Source organism: Desmodus rotundus, chromosome 11, assembly GCF_022682495.2.
Source record: "Desmodus rotundus isolate HL8 chromosome 11, HLdesRot8A.1, whole genome shotgun sequence".
NCBI classification, from domain to species: domain Eukaryota; kingdom Metazoa; phylum Chordata; class Mammalia; order Chiroptera; family Phyllostomidae; genus Desmodus; species Desmodus rotundus.
The window spans coordinates 81,489,504-81,505,622 of NC_071397.1; the positions used below are offsets into that span (position 1 = coordinate 81,489,504).

The 16,119-nt window shown below is 37.7% G+C and overlaps 1 protein-coding gene across 1 annotated transcript in view; it reads left to right on the forward strand.

The window, feature by feature from the left end:
• The first annotated feature begins 3,218 nt into the window (after nucleotides 1–3,218).
• The window catches only part of PDE7B (phosphodiesterase 7B), a 293,650-nt gene continuing 280,749 nt past the window's right edge, over nucleotides 3,219–16,119 (forward strand). Inside the window, exon 1 of the mRNA XM_045188806.3 lies at nucleotides 3,219–3,541. Coding sequence (XP_045044741.2) covers nucleotides 3,521–3,541 — 21 coding nt within the window. The 5' untranslated portion in view covers nucleotides 3,219–3,520. The remainder of the gene's footprint in view (nucleotides 3,542–16,119) is intronic.

The window sequence follows — 16,119 nt, forward strand, 5'->3', positions numbered from 1 at the left end:
GGTCAGTTTTCAGTCTTCATCTGACTTCCATTTTACAAAGCTCATCATTGAAAATTTTATTTGGCTTCCAAAATATCACCCACTTTGTTTTTTTCCTACCTCTTGGAGGCTCTTTCTCAGTCACCTTCACTGGTTTTCCCTCATATTTGTGACAATTTAATCTTGGCCTGTCTGGGGCTTTTCCATCCGCTCTCGTTCTTTTGATAATCTCATTCATTCTCATGGCTTTAAATACCAAGCATATACAGTGACTTCCAAATCTGTATCCACCCAAAACTCTCCCTTGAGCTCCAGGCTTGTATATTCAACTACCTACTAAACAGCTCCACGTAGATATCATACAGGCAAAGGTAGCATGTCCACCGTCAAACTCTTTCTCTTCCCCATAAAACCTGTTCTTCCCACTGTCTCTTGGTCAATGCCAGCTCCATTCTTCTGTTTGATGGAACCAAAATTTTGGAAATGTTATGGCTCCTCTCAGTAATCTCCCTCCATTATACCTAGCATCCTGTCCATTTAACAAGTCTTATTGTTTCTAACACCAAAATATAATCAGAAGCCAATCACTTCTAGCCACCTCCACCAAAACCATCCTTGCCAACACTACCATGATCTCTGGCTTGTTTAATTGCAGTGTACTCTTTATTAGTCCTGCTTCTTCCCCTCTGACCTCCACACAGTGATCTGGTTAAAATGGGAGTCACATCACCTCACTTCTCTGCTTTAAAACCCTATTCCTTTCCGAGTAAAAGTCCCACATGTTCTGCCCCTCTAGATCCGTTGCCATCTCCTACTACTTACCAGCCACGCACCTCAGACCTTTGTACTTGCTGTACTTGATAATCAGCCTGTGAAGCTCTTCCCTGCTTCCTTCCTCATCAACTTCAAATTTGTCCCCATATCACCTTTGCAGTGAGACTTGCCCTGGATACTCAATTTCCAATTGCAGACTCCAGTCTGACCAGTAACCCTTCCCTATGTGTTTTTTCTCCACTATATATCATTATTAAATATTCTGTATAAATTTTTAATTTATTCTTATGGTCTTTCTCTCCTCAGAAGAATCATAATTTCACAAGGGCGTGTGTATATTTTTTTTCACTGCCTTGTCTCCTGCACTTAGACCAGCACCTGGTACAGAGTAGGCAATCAGTAAGTGTTCATTGCTTTTGAATGGAGGTCCAGATTCACCCATTATTTCACCTCAAAACCAGGTTCTTCTCCCAGTCTTCCCCACAGCAATAAGCGGCAGCTCTATTCTAGCTGACTCAAGCCAGGATCCTGGGAACTGTTTTCGATTCCTGCCTTTCTCTCAAACCTTGCATACTGAAATCCTGCCCGTTCTGTATGTATATACACCCCCCCCCCCAGAATCTGGCCCTCTTACCTTCCCCATTGCTTTCACCCAAGTTCAAGTCATTATTGCAATGGCCTCATTGTTGGTCCCCCTGCTTCTACTCTTGCTGCCCTAGGGTCCATTTTCCACACTGAAGAGAAAGGAAATCCCTTTAGAATTTATGACAGATCATAGGCACTCCTTAGTTCAAAATACTCTGATGGATTTTTCCTCTCAGAATAAAGTCTAAAGCCTTTATGTGGCCCTTAAGGTACTCCCTGATATTGTCCTAGACATATCTCCTCGAATCCATTTCTTCCCTTTCTTCATTCTCTTCCAGCTTCTTTATTTCCCTTATTGTTCCTTGAACATGCCAAACATTCACCTGTCTTCAGCCTTTACACCACTGTCTCTGTATGGAATTCAGAGACACACCTGACTTGCTTCTTCAGTTCATTCAGGCCCCCGCTCCAAGCTGCTTTGTCAGAGTGCTTCTCTCGTCATCATACCTCAAACAGCACACACACACATGTACACATACTCTACTCTGCACCCTCTTTTATTTTGAAGCCCTTATTACCAACCAACGTTATATATTTACTTACTTTTATTGCCCATCTTCCCCTTACTGAAAATATAAAGTACATGAAAGCAGATACTATCTGTTTTGTTCACTGCTGTATCTTCAGCATCACAGATGAACTCCCACAACTATAGGTTTGCTTAACCCTAGCACATAAGGTCTTAGAGAGAGATAAATACCTTCTTTCTCCAAGAATCAGTATTAATATTTGAAAAGGGACTCTGGTTTTTTTGGGTTTTGTGCCTACCCCTAAAATATTTTCTGTGTCTATAGCAATGGAAAAGTCTGATTGGCCAGGCTGGGTCACATGCCCCTTTCAGTTCTATTGTGGGAAGTGGGGGTTGTAAAGAAGGCTATGCAATCCATAGATTGAGGAAGGAAAGTTTCCAGAAGGAAAAAAAAGAGGTTCTGTTAGCAGAATGGGATGCGGGGAGAAGGGAGAGGCTATGGGGGAGGCAGAAACAACAGATGGCCATCACTGAGCCTTTCCAGAGTGGGAAGAGAAAGACAGGGAAAAGCTATGGCCCCTGGTAGAGAAAGTACCCTTAAATAACTGTACCTTCACACCCTTTGGGAGAACATGCTGACACCCCAGGCGTGCCTGTATGGCATTATTGTGCCCCGCTTCTTGAATGACTCCCTGTGGGGATGCAGGAGGGATCTCCCTAGCAAGAATAATCCTGCCGCTTCACCACAGAAGCTGGAGGGAAGATAGAAAGGCAGGGATCAGCAGCAGCATAAGCGTGGTTTCTATTTTTCACTGCATATAATATTGTTCACCAGTTCGTATGTGCAATTCTGCACCCATGGCTGTAAGGATTAAGTAACAACTCATTTTTAGGTAAGGGGAAAATGAATTAGTTCAAAAGAATAAGCAACAGTGTGAAGTGGGCATATGTACATACTCTCACATTTGGAGGAAAAAGGTAAATCTTACTGCTATTGTTTGGCTCAGGGGGGTTTGTCTATGTTTTGTTTTTATTTTTGTGTTTTTGATACACCTCATCTCAAGGTATTTTAAATTTTTTAAAGATATTCCTGAATATAGAAAATGTTTCTTGGGTTCTCCTGTGAGCGGGGTGCCCAGCTAACCACGGGCACACACACATTCTTCCCATAGTACAGTACTTTAAAATTAATAGCACATGCAGAGGAAAAACTAAACCCTTTGACGTCACTCTTGAAATGAGGAAACATAAACAGAAAAGGCTCCACTCCAGTGAGCTGCCAGAGTGGAAGCCGATTGGTCTCCGCTTTTCCTAGCCTGTGGCAACTGACAGCACCTCCCAGCGCCGCAGGCCGGCTGCCTGCTCCCCGAGCCAGTCGGTGGGTCTGGGCACTGCTGCAGGCTCGGCTGTGTCCCAGCACTTGCCTGGGAGGAAAGTGTGTGCTCACCCAGAGAGGATCTCTCTTCCTACCTTCCCTCTCGATCTCTCTCTGCGTTTTTCTTTTCTTTTCTTTTTTCTTTTTTTTTTTTACTTAATTATATTCCTAATCCTGGATGAAGTTGCTGGATTCTGCAGCACAAGTCTTCATGAACAAACAGCACCGCTCAGAGATTTCACGGCATTCAAAGGTCACAGAACTGCCACTATGGTTAAATGTCTTGTTTAATGGTTGAGGTAGGTACAACAAATTTAAGCGGCAAGCTCGTTTTTCTTTGAGAGAACAGAAGCACAGAGCGATGGCAGGAGTTTTATTTAAAGTGAACCTGTACATATATATATCTTTGGTCTGTGATTGTTACTACAGTAATCAGCTTTTGAATTTCCTTCCTTTTTCTAGGCAAACTGACTAAACATTATCACTTACCCTGAATTAACTGTTTCATTCCAACGAGCCTAATGACAGACTTAGGCATTTTCACTGTACTTTGAGTCTCCCCTGAGGAGGGCTGCTTTCTTTTCTTTTTTCCTTTTTTTCTTTTCTTTTCGTTTCTTTTTTTTTTTTTTTTATGGATGCAATATTTCTTTTCCACTGTAAATCTTAGAGTTGGGTCATTTTTCTTTTTGGTGAGACAGGATTGGAAAATATTGGTAAAGAGATTAGTGGGGTCTGAGGAACAAGAAAAAGGCAAATCCGTGTTTTTCTTGAGTTTGTCGTGTTGGTGGGTAGCAGTCTTGAAGATGAAATTAGTAGGAAGAGAGAAAGAAGCTAGTAATGAGACTGAAGGTAGAAAAATCTGTAGAAGGTATGTCAGAAAAATGAATTCTTGAGGAAAATGGACTTTACCACCTTGTTGCATTAAAAAAAAATGTTCTGGAAGTAGAAGTCAATAGTGGAGAGGAGGCACTGAGTTATATGATCAATGTTTCAGAGCTTATGATTTACAAAGGAAAATAAAAACTTTATTAGCACAGCAAATTTGTTGACACTCTTTTTCTTCACAATAGTTGAATCAGAGTGAGATATTTAATTAGGGATTTAAGTGATTGAGCCTGGGGACTTTTTAATCACCTATAGATTCATGTACTGTAGCCAGACTGACTATTAAAACATTAGAGTAAATCTCTGTGCACCGGAAGGCAGGCATGTGCGTTCACATACAGTAAACACACTAAATGCTGCAGGAAGCAGGGCAATGAAACATAGAGCTCATGTTGTTTTCAATGGCACATTATTATTATTATGTGTCGAGGGGGACCCCTGCTACAAACATTCCTATCCAGAGTCAATTCTTGTGAAAGCAGTTCGAGTAATAATATGGTTACCATGGATTTCCTTATCAGCCTTCTCAGAGTTATGCAATAGCAAGTAAGACAGGATTATGTGAAACCATTACTCTGTTTCCAAAATTTGTCACTTGATTTTTTTTAAAGGTTCCTATTCTCAACATTGAGAAACAGAAATTTTAAAAACTGGGTCATGTTAGCAGTCATAGTAAGCCAGATATCATATGCACAGTGCATTTTGGTTAACAAAATTAACTGCATGAGACTGTAATGTCCCAAATTAAGAACTGCAAAAATATTAGCTCTGAAATGCAGAGGATGTGCTGTGAATGGACAATTGCTTTTTTGCAGCGCCTAGTGAGAAAACAAGGACTTTGTGTGTTGCAAATGCCTAACTGCAGCTCCTCCATTTCCTCTGCTTTATCTTTTATTACTGGCTGGTGAAACAAAGACGGGTGTCAGTAGTCAAGTCTTGATTGACATTTTCTCTAATAAAATGAAGTTGCTTTTTGTCTCAAGTGGAAGCCCAGAGTTAACTAGTTACAATTCCAGAAGCTGTAACTTCTATACGAGGGTATTTACCTGACACTGTAAGCTGTCCCATTTCAGAGTGCACTGACTCAGTTGAACAACATGAAACAAAAATCACCAGTGACTACAGGCCAGCCAGTTAGCTGACAGAAACTCTTTTTTGAATTAAATTTCTTAGGGCGAGGGTAGAAGGTCCAAGCTGTATCAGGAACAGACATCAATTTAGGGAAAATAATTGCACCAGTACTTCTTTTAATGCCTTAAATGGTGCTCAGCACAAAGCTACCCATTGTCAGTTCTCAATAAATACCTAGTTCCAATGTTTGCTGAGATTTACTACCCCTCATGTATTGTAAGTTATTGAAATGATTTTTAAATAAGGCATTTTCAACTGTCTTTGAAAACTGTGTTTAGTGCTAGTCCAGTCTAAAATATAATCTAGAAATCCACACATCAGTGGTACAGAGTGGGAGGCATTCCCAACGTTGACTCGCGTTCTTTTCAGCCCAAAGACATCTTACTCCAAACAGATGCAAAAGTACAACGACCAAGTTTTCTCAAAGTGGGCATGTACCATCTGAAAAATGCTTCTGCACAGTAATTAATTTCCCAAAGTCTGATTTGTTCTTAGCCAGGCTCAACTCACAGGGGAAGTTGCTTCTTGTTAACTCACAGAACATAGTGTTGGAAGAAATTTATTAGGTGGTAAATTAATCCCAAACAAGACTGAAAAGGCTTTATTCTATTAAAGATAACTCTCAAAATTAAGAATCAGAATAGACTTCAGAACATCTAAATGTAAAAGCTAACAGGTATGCTAAGTCACAATGACTTTTGGGGAGGAACTTATTGGGAGACCCTCAGAATAGAAATTTTTTTTCTGAAGAATCTACCGTCCTATGGAATTAGCTTGTGTATCCCAAGAGGTCTACAGACAAGTAGGAATCTCTCTCCTAGGAGACACATTGATCTGGGGAAGAAGGGATTTGGCTTTTGGAAATGTGATGAGACCCTCTCTATCAGTGCCTCCCAATGGTAGTGTCCCCGTTTCACCTAAGAACACACCTTGGAGAGCACTTCCATCATTCATATGGGAACAGCCTTGGGTCAGTACCAATCGCTTCTACAAGCTTCCCAGGTGGCTTTATCAACACGCTAGCTTTGAATCTTGAGATGCTGGTACTTGGTAGATTAGCAATCTTTACAGTGGTTGATGTGGAAATTGGGGGGAGAGAAGGGAAAAATGGATGAGAAACCCAAACTGATTGACTTAATATCTACTTCGTACCAAGCACTGTTAGAGATTTAAATGTAGAGAGCGAGATGTATCAAAATTCTGGTGTATCATCAAGCCATTTATGCTTTCCCACAAATTGTGTAGGTATCTGAATGATTTCATGCTCATTGCATGGCGCGCTCTGGTGAGGACAGCAGTCAGAGAGGGGGTGGGGCAAGGGTTGGCATTTTCATTCAGGCTCTCACTAGTTGGGTGACTGAGCCACTTGCTTCCTCCTGACCTCAGTTTCATCCTCTGTGAAAGAAACTGGTTGTATTGGGTCACTTCCAACAATCCTCTTCAGGTGAAACTTTTTACAGTACTCATATTTTCAACTTGGAGTTCTTTAAAAATGCCATGTATAAGTAAATGTGAAAGTGTCAAACTTTTATTCAAAAGAACATTACTGCATGCTTTCAACATGTCAAGGGCTGCGCCTATTGAGGTGAAATGACTAAAATAGGTAAACAATGATTTGCATCTTTAATAAATTCAGGTTGAACATATAAGCAAATAGTGGAATCTGTGCAGAGAAACGGAGGAACAAAAAAGACTTTGGGGGTGGTAGTGATGAAGAAAAAGCAAAACAGAAGAAATGACTTCATACAAATTAAAATTCAAGAAAAATACATTTTCTGTCTACATAGATATTTATTTCTATTATAGTGATCTTTAATATCACTTGAAGACACTGTTATTTTTCTGAAATAATGTATTTGTAATGGTGTCCTTAATAAATATAATGGTAAAGAGAGAACGTTTTCTCAGTTGATTAGACACTGTATAGGCATGGTGAATTAAAACAGTGAACTTGAACCCACTAGGAATTGTAGAAAGCAGGAGTCCTTCAAGAACTTTGACAGCCGCCCCGTATGCAAGCAGCCATCGGGTACAAGCGGGCAAGGTTCACAGGCTGTGGTGGGCTTGAACGCGGATGCAGTGTAGTGTCCTGGGAAATACCCTCAAAGTCAGGAAACCTCACAAATGGCTCAGAACTTGCAGAGATGGCCTGTGTGAATTAAGGCAGATTTCTTAAACTTTGGAGCCCTCAATTCCCTTATCTTTAATATAGATACTGTTCAAATACTCCTAGGATGCTTGTGTCCTTTCCTTTCCAATTTCTGTGCTTTACCCTGGCGAGATTGATGTTGACACACTGCGTTAATTTGTTTTTATTCTGCCACCTCTCCCATCCTTTATTTCCACTACTTTCCTTTATAGTTTGCCTTTACCCACCTGTCCAAATTTATATAATTTCACCTCCCAAATATTCTCATTTCCTAACAAAAACAAAACAAGGCCCTGGCTTTTGGACAGTTTCTCCCCAGGAGAAGTGTTGCGTCCCAGCAAAGGTCACCTATTTTTGCCCCATTTCTCTCCTGGGAGGCAGACTGGCTCCTCCATGGTGGTGGCACTTCCTTCAGGCAGCAAAAGGACATCTCTGTGTTCATTGTTGCTGGGGACTTGAATGGTACACAGTTGTCTTCTTCCTAAGTGCCAATCACTGTCCTAGATTATCTATATTATTTCACTTACTCCTCGACTCCAATTCTGATGTCTTCAGAGAATAACTGAAAACAGGTTGATAAGTTAATTGGAGGAATCATGAGAAGAAAAAAAATTTTCGGAGCATTGGTCATCCATTGAGTGTATGCTCTGAGACCTTTTCCTGATGGTACAGAGTTGCTGCCTCATCCTAGTGGTGGGATTTCATGCAGTTCAGTCACCTGAATCCAGACACTGGTGGGCTCCTGCGCAGGCCGGAGCATCCCTGCCGGTATCTCCTCTGGGTGAGGCTTTATACGTAACCGTTCAAACATGGAGAATAGAGAAGGGGTTGTAGTTTTCAGTAAACCTAAAAATGACATGACACAAAACACACAAATCAATTAAGCAATATGTGATTCTTAATATGCTAATGCATAGATACCCCAGTACTTGAAAATTTAAATCCTTTCATGGATGCTTTATACATTTATTAGCATATAGTATAGACGTATGGAAATAACAGCCTCAGCCAAAATACCAGTAAAGAAGGTTTCCCTTTCCTTTCTTCCTTCCTTCCTTCCTTCCTCCCTCCCTCTCTTCATTTTTTTTTTTTTTTTTTTGGTGAGAAGTTGAAAAAATTAAGTTAGATAATGAGATTCTGGTGGCATTTCATTTTGTGAAATTTTGAGTAATGTTTTTGGATTGTTTTGTTTTGTTTTGTTTCTTTAGTTTCTCCTTTCTGGTGGTTGGTGAATTTGCATACATTTTCAAAATTGAAACTCCTCCTCACACTGTATTCTTATTAACACCTTTGCATTTTACGTTGTCATAATTAACATAGAAGAATACATGACGTATCTTTTCTACATGATGAAAGTTATTCTTACCTGCCTACTGCTTCAGACACACAAAAAAGAGGATTTGGTTGAAAAGAGGAGTTTCTACATGACTTAAATATACTGCAGGGTGAGCCGCAGAGCCCAGAGCTAGTCTGGGATGACGCGTATTTCCGTGGATCCAGGTATAGACGTAGAAAGTTAACATATGCCTGAATGGGTCAAAATTTGATAACGAAAGATACCAAATAGTCAATGTTTTACATTCCGTTTGACCCTAAGAAAATTTATTTTAAGAACATATTCAATAATTTTTATTTTCACACTGTTTGTAACATAAAAAATCAGAAACTACCTGAACCCAATAATAGGTGAATTGTGGAATACATTATTTTAAATCCATACAGTGGAATACCATGTAGTTATTTAAAAGAATGAGGTAGATCTATATGCACACATCTGGAATGATTTTCAAGATGTATTAAGTGAAAAAAGCTACATTAAAATTTGTGTATACATATTTGCATATACACATTCACATATACTGAGAAAATTTCTGGAAATTTAAATAAAAAAACAACTGTGGGTGGAAAACTTTTGAGTATGGGATAGGAAAAGACTTCCTTTATATGTATAACTTTAGAATTGTTCAACTTTTCTCCCCATGAAATTATTACATATACAATTGAAAAATTACAGATATTTATTTATTATTGTGTGCTATTTAAATTTGAGAGAAAAATTAGAAAGTAAAAGAAGAAAGAGTTCTAGTTTGGTTTCAGATTGCTTCATTAGCTTCTTCCTCTGACACAGCTGGGGAGCACAGCTTGACCTGGATGGAAGGGTCCGGGAAGTGAAGAGACAGACGGCCCATCACTCCTGCTTGAGTAACTTCGGGCCAGAGCCAGTCATCACTCTGGGCGCCGGTTTTTTCACACACAGAGTGAAGGACTTAGTCAAGCTCAAATTTCCTTCCAGCTTTCATGTGTCTAAAGTAACTTTGAGCCTGTTTTATGCCCAACTAGTTGAGACCTTTCTCCATCACTGAATGTGCATATCTTATTGGCTAGAACATTTTAACTAAATTTACTGTATAAGCATTGGTCAGTTAGATTTCATTTTTAATTAATTAAATATGCAAAATTTAAAATTATCCAAATAGTGTTCAGGGAAACCACACCTCATAGGTAGACTTTCAGGATTAAGATGTACTATGGTATCAGTTATTCACAAAACAGTAGAAAACACTATTTGTAGTAAGATATGTAGTTGTGTGGTAATACAAGCAACTAATGCTTCATTTTGATATGATGTATTCATTTCTTGGTTTTCCAGGAGGAGAAAAGAAAGACTTTGATTTCCCCTTCTCATTATGCCACTTGCCAGCTGTGTCCAGTCAGATGAAAGAACTCAGTCATTCACAGAAGTGTAGCTGAGTTTTCATAAAAGGGGGTGCTGCAGTGATACAGAGGTCCAAAGAATGCCTTGATTTAGGAAAGGTCATTACATTTAAAAAAAAAGTGTTTTCCATGTGATCGAAATGTAGTATAATTCCATGTCTTTGAGACTAGTATTCTTGCTTTTTCAATTAAATGAAAACTGTTTTCAGTTTGGTTTTTAGTTTGATTTGGAAAACATAAGTATTAGTCATTTAGTTATCTAGTAATTTTTATTTTCTATTTTTCTAGACTTTTATTATTGTGTTTGGAGAATAATTTTTAAGTTAAAAGAACAGGGATAAATATAAAACAGAGCAGTTTGTGTGATAGCAGCGTTTTTTTGTTTTTGTTTTTTGGTTTTTGGTAAGCCTGTCTGAAATTGGCCTGTGTTTTTGACTAGCTGAGCAGAGGCAATTATGATAAAGAGAACAGTTCAACTACATAACTAAATAGACTTTAGAGTTCTACATACTTGGATTCAAATCCCACTTCTTTCTCTTTCTAGAAATATGGCTTAGAATAGCCAGTTTAGTGATCTCTCAGAGTTACAGTTTTTATATCTATAATATAGGGATGTATTTATACCTTAAATATTTATTGAGCCTTTATTATGAACCAGATACTGGATACATGCTAGCGGTACAATGGTTGGCAAAGCCAACCATAACGGAGCTTAAAGCATAAGGAGGAAATCATTAAGAATAGTCACAAATAAATTCATTATTTCAATTGGGAAATTGCTGTATTTTAAATTATGAAAAATTATAACATGAGAACCTAATTTAGATTGAGTAGTTAGCTAAGCCTTTTCTAAAAAAAAATCTGCTTGATTTGAGATTAGAATAATAAATAGGAGATCATTCATAAAAGAGTAGGAGCAAAGAAGGAAAAAATGCAATTTAGTAACAGGAAACAGCATGTGAAAAGTTTCAGCACTTTCAAGGAACTTACTACAGAGAGAACAAGCGAGATTAGTGGGAATTGAGGCTAGAAATAGAGATTACAGAGGGACATGGCCATATTAAAAATTTAAATTTCATCATAAAAGAGATATGAATCTATTGACGAAGGGTTAAAACAGAAGAAAGGTGAAATCAAAGGTGAGAGAGTTGTCAATGTCGACTCTTGTTCAGTCTTGAGAGACTGGATATATGGTTGTATTATTCAGTGAACAAGGAAACCGTGTGTGATAGCAGTTTTGAATGACCAGAACTAGCATCTACTTTTCTTTATAAATGTCTTTTAATTATTAAAAAATCACTGGTCATTTACAAATATTGCAGTGGCTTATAAATAAAATAATTGAGAAATACTGTCCTCTTTTTCATTAATACATCGTCCTCAGATTCCCATGTGTGGGTTCATAAGAGAGAGACTGAGGGCAAGGTCCTTCTTAAACTTGAAGACTAATGTGTATGCAAGCTTTGTATGTGATATTCACATCAAAAAAAAGTGAGTTCGAGAACATAGCCTATTAAAATGTCTTCTTAATGTAAACCTTTTAAAAATTAATAAATTAAATGCATTCTTGAATTAAATGACAATATACTATATAATTTTTATTTTAAAAAGTGATAATATGTAACATGAAGGGAAAGACAAAAAACAGGAAAAAATGAGGATCAAACACTTTTGTTTTTAAAGATTTTATTTATTTTTAGACAGAGGGGAAGGGAGGGAGAGAGGGAAAGAAACATCAAAATGTGGTTGCTTCACGCGCGCGCCACCTGCTGGGGACCTGGCCCTCAACTCAAGCATGTGCCCTAGAGTGGGAGTTGAACCAGCGACCCTTTGATTCTCAGGCTGGCAATCAGTCCACTGAGCCGCACCAGCCAGGGTCAGACACTTTTCAAGAAATACTGACCTTGTAGCCCCGAATTCAAATTCTGGATGTTTCTTACTAAGAGGAATACTTTCACCAAGTTATGTAGCATTTTTGACTTTCAAGTCTCTAAAATGTATATTTAGTGAGGTCTTTCCTTTCTAAAGTTTCTAGGATTTACTTACTGCACAGATGGACTGATTTTCAGATGTAATTAATTACTTAATGCATAGCACAAACGTCAAGTCACTTCATTCTCAGAACTTTCCTGATTGGAAAGGATAAGTTATGCCCATATGAATGGCAAAGAAATGGAGGTTTATAGAAGTTAATAGACTTGGTATTCAACCCCCGATTTTTAACATTTTTGTGTTTTTATATGTTTAAAGTGCATTGTGTTTAGAATTGATATTTAAGTGCTCTAAACATGAGTTGGAAAAATACATTTTTAATTTTTATATAAAATATAAAAATATCAATTTCACAATGTTAAAGCAATCTGCTTGATATATATACACAGGAGGTTCCAATATAGAGAGGATTTTAGATGCATTTATAGTGGATGACTCTGACCCTTTAAACTTAAGTTTTCCTCTTAGAGGCAATACAGGGTAATGGTGAACAGCGTAGAAGGTTCTGGCACTCTTCACTGTGGTTCACTAAACAGCTCTCTGCTCCTGAGCAAGTTGCTTAATCTTTCTGGGGCTCACTCTACTTATTTATAAGGTGAAGGTGCTTATAGTATCTGCCTCATAAGATTGTTGAGAAGATCAAATGAATTTTATCTGTGACGTGCATAGAGCTGTGTGTGAAAGATAGCAAGCACCACGTGTATCAACTGGTGCTATTTGCTTACAAGTCATAAAAATTATTTCATAGATTTGTAACTGTTTTGTGTATAGTGCTGTTGGATGTTTTAAACATTTAAGTGAAATACAGTCTTTAATTTATTTTAACTTTACATATTATACTATAGCATACGTACAGAAAAATATCCAAAATCCAAATGTACTGAATGGTTCACTTATTGTAAGTGAATCTCTACGCAGCTGTTACTCAAGCCAAAAAAATAGACCATTTATACATTATCGCCACCTCGAAATCCCAGCATGCCTCCTCCATTTTTTCATTCACCATTACATCACTAGACTCATTAGGCTGTTGCACGCGGCTGTACAGAGGTACCTGGTGCTCGTCGTCAATTGGTTCAGGACCTTGTGACAAGTGCCTTAACCAATGAGTCCTGAACGACAAAGCATTTTTCTCTTGAGGGCGGTGTCTTGACTCACACAAGTTCTGGCCAGTGCGACCAGTCCGGAGCAAGCACCAGGTACTGGAACATTGTTTCTCATCAGGCGCTCTGAGCACAGGGCTTGACAACTTCTGGAGACAATGAGTTCCGAGGTATGACTGGATTCTGTCTATTTTTATTATTACTTACTGTTTGTTTAAACACACAACAATTTATTTGGCCATTCTACTGGGGAAAAACATTTGAATTGTGTCTAATTTTTAATATGAATAATGCTGGCCTGAGTATTCTTGTATCTGTCTTGGTGCATCTGCAGGTATATTTCTGTTGAGGGTATACCCTGGAATAAATTTCTGGGACACAGGGAATGTTTATGTTCAACTTTAGTAGAAAATTAAAAATTGCTCAAAGAGGTTAAAATAATTTACAATCCACCGGTAGTGTATGATAGTTGACTTCCTCACTAACCTTACATATTAGCATTTCTGGTAGGTGTGTAGTGATAGCTTATTGTGCTTTAAGTTAGGTCTTCGTTACTTTCTCTCACTAATATCTTCTAGCTTGCCTTGCCATCTAACACATTTTCTGCTAGATATATTACTAAGCACTCAGTATTTTTTTTATTTTTTGCTATTCTAAGGGGTATCTATTTGGTTTAAATCTCACTTGATCATGGTGTGTGCTCTTTGATTACTGGATCAGTGTGCTAATATTTTTTTTGAGAATTTTAACATCTGTGTTCATCAAGGCTGTTGGCTTATAATTTTTTTTGTAGTGTCTTTATCTGGTTTTGAAATTAGGACAATACTGGCCTTGTAAAATGAGTTTGGGAATCTTCCTCTTGAATTTTTTGCGATAGTTTAAAAAGGAGAGGTGTTAGTTCTTCTTTGAATGTTTGATAAAATTCACCTGTGAAGCCATCCAGTCCAAAATTTTTGTTTTTTGGGAGTGTTTTGATTACTGCTTCAATTTCATTAGTTGTAATCATCTGCTCAGATTTTCTGTTTCTTCTTGATTCAGTTTTGGGAGGTTGTATGTTTATCAAAATTTATCCATTTTGTCCAGATTTTCCAATTTGTTGGCACGTATTTTTCATAATATTTCCTCATAATCCTTTGTATTTCTGTGGTGTCAGCTGTTACTTTTCCTCTTTCATTCTGATTTTATTTATTTGGGTCACCTCTCTCTTTTTTTAATCCTCACGAGAGGATATGTTTATTGATTTTAGAGTGGGAGGAAAGGAAAGAGACAGAAAGAGAAAGAAAGAGAGAGAGAGACATCGATTTGTTGTCTCCTGTATGTGCCCCAACCAGGGATTGAACCTGCAACCAAGGTAAACCTGTGTATGTGCCCTGACTAGGAATCAAACCTGCAACCTTTGGCAGTATGGAACAATGCTCCCACCAACTGAGCAACCTGACCAGAGCTCTCTCTTTTTTCTTGATGAGTCTGGTTAAAGGTTTCTCTTGGTTTCACAGATCTTTTGTATTGTTTTTTTAATTTTACTTATATTATTTCATTCACTGCTCTGATTTTTATTATTTCCTATCTTATACTTAATTTGAACTCTCTTGTTCTCTTTGTACTTCCTTTAAATGTAAAGTTAGATTGTTTATTTGAGATATTTTGTTTCTTGAAATAGGCCTATAATGCTATGAATTTCCCCCTTAGGACTGCTTACACTGTGTCCCATAGATTTTCGGTGGTTGTTTTCTCATTTTCATCTGTTTCAAGGTATCTTTATCTTTTGATTTCTTTCTTGATGTCATTGTTAAGCCACTCGTTATTTAGTAACATGTTATGTACTTCACGTCTTCGTACGTTTTTGTTTTTTCTCGTGACACCTGGTTACTTTTTTCTTAAAGATTTTATTTATTTTTAGAGAGGGGCAGAGAAGGAGAGAGAGGGAGAGAAACATCAATGTGTGGTTGGCTCTCACGCGCCCCCTACTGGGTACCTGTCCCACAACTCATTTGCCCTCATTTGCCACAGGCATTTGCCCTGACTGAGAATTGAACTGGCACCCATTTGGTTCACAGACCAGTGCTCAATCCACTGAGCCATACCAGCCAGGGCGACACCTGGTTACTTTTGGTGGAACAATGGACATTGTACATAAAAAATATGGAAGATATTGTCTATGTGTGATACTGTCTTTCTCCAGACAGGATTTATATTTGCATCTGCCATGTTACCAGTGGTAATAATAATACTGATTGTCTTAGTCTCATTTTGTCAACACAAAATATGAATATATACGATGTGCTTAAAACAGTGGCTAGCACATAATAAGTACTATTTAAATATCCTTTTTCCCTCTCATTGCATTCTTTAAGGGATGTGGAAAGAGAGAAAGGGGAGAAAGTGTTGAGAATAACGTAAATGTTATTAAAAGACTCCAGTATGCACCAAGAGTAAATTATCATTTTTTTTACTTTGTCTTTTATATCTGAAATAAACTTAAAAGTGGGAAGTGGTATTCATCAAAATCATGTGCTAAGTAGATAAAAATAAGTACGTGTTCACCTTTCATATTTCACTATGACCATTATAACCATTATGTAAAATTTTAAAAATAATTACAACGTTATCAGTATAATTACTTATTTTATAGTTATTTGCCAGTAGTATTTTGACAATGTCATGTTGGAGATCGCTAATACCCTAAAGAGATCTTCAGTCAAAAACTACTTGAAATAAGCAAATTTTCATGTGTACCTCACATTTCAAAATGAGGATATCTACCAAAATATATCATTTAATTAATGACTCATAGCTTTTTTGCATGGAAGCCAATGTTATCTTATACAGTAGCTAATATATATTAACTACAATGAGCTATTAGCAACTTTCGTAATTATCCATATTACTTCACAGTTTATAG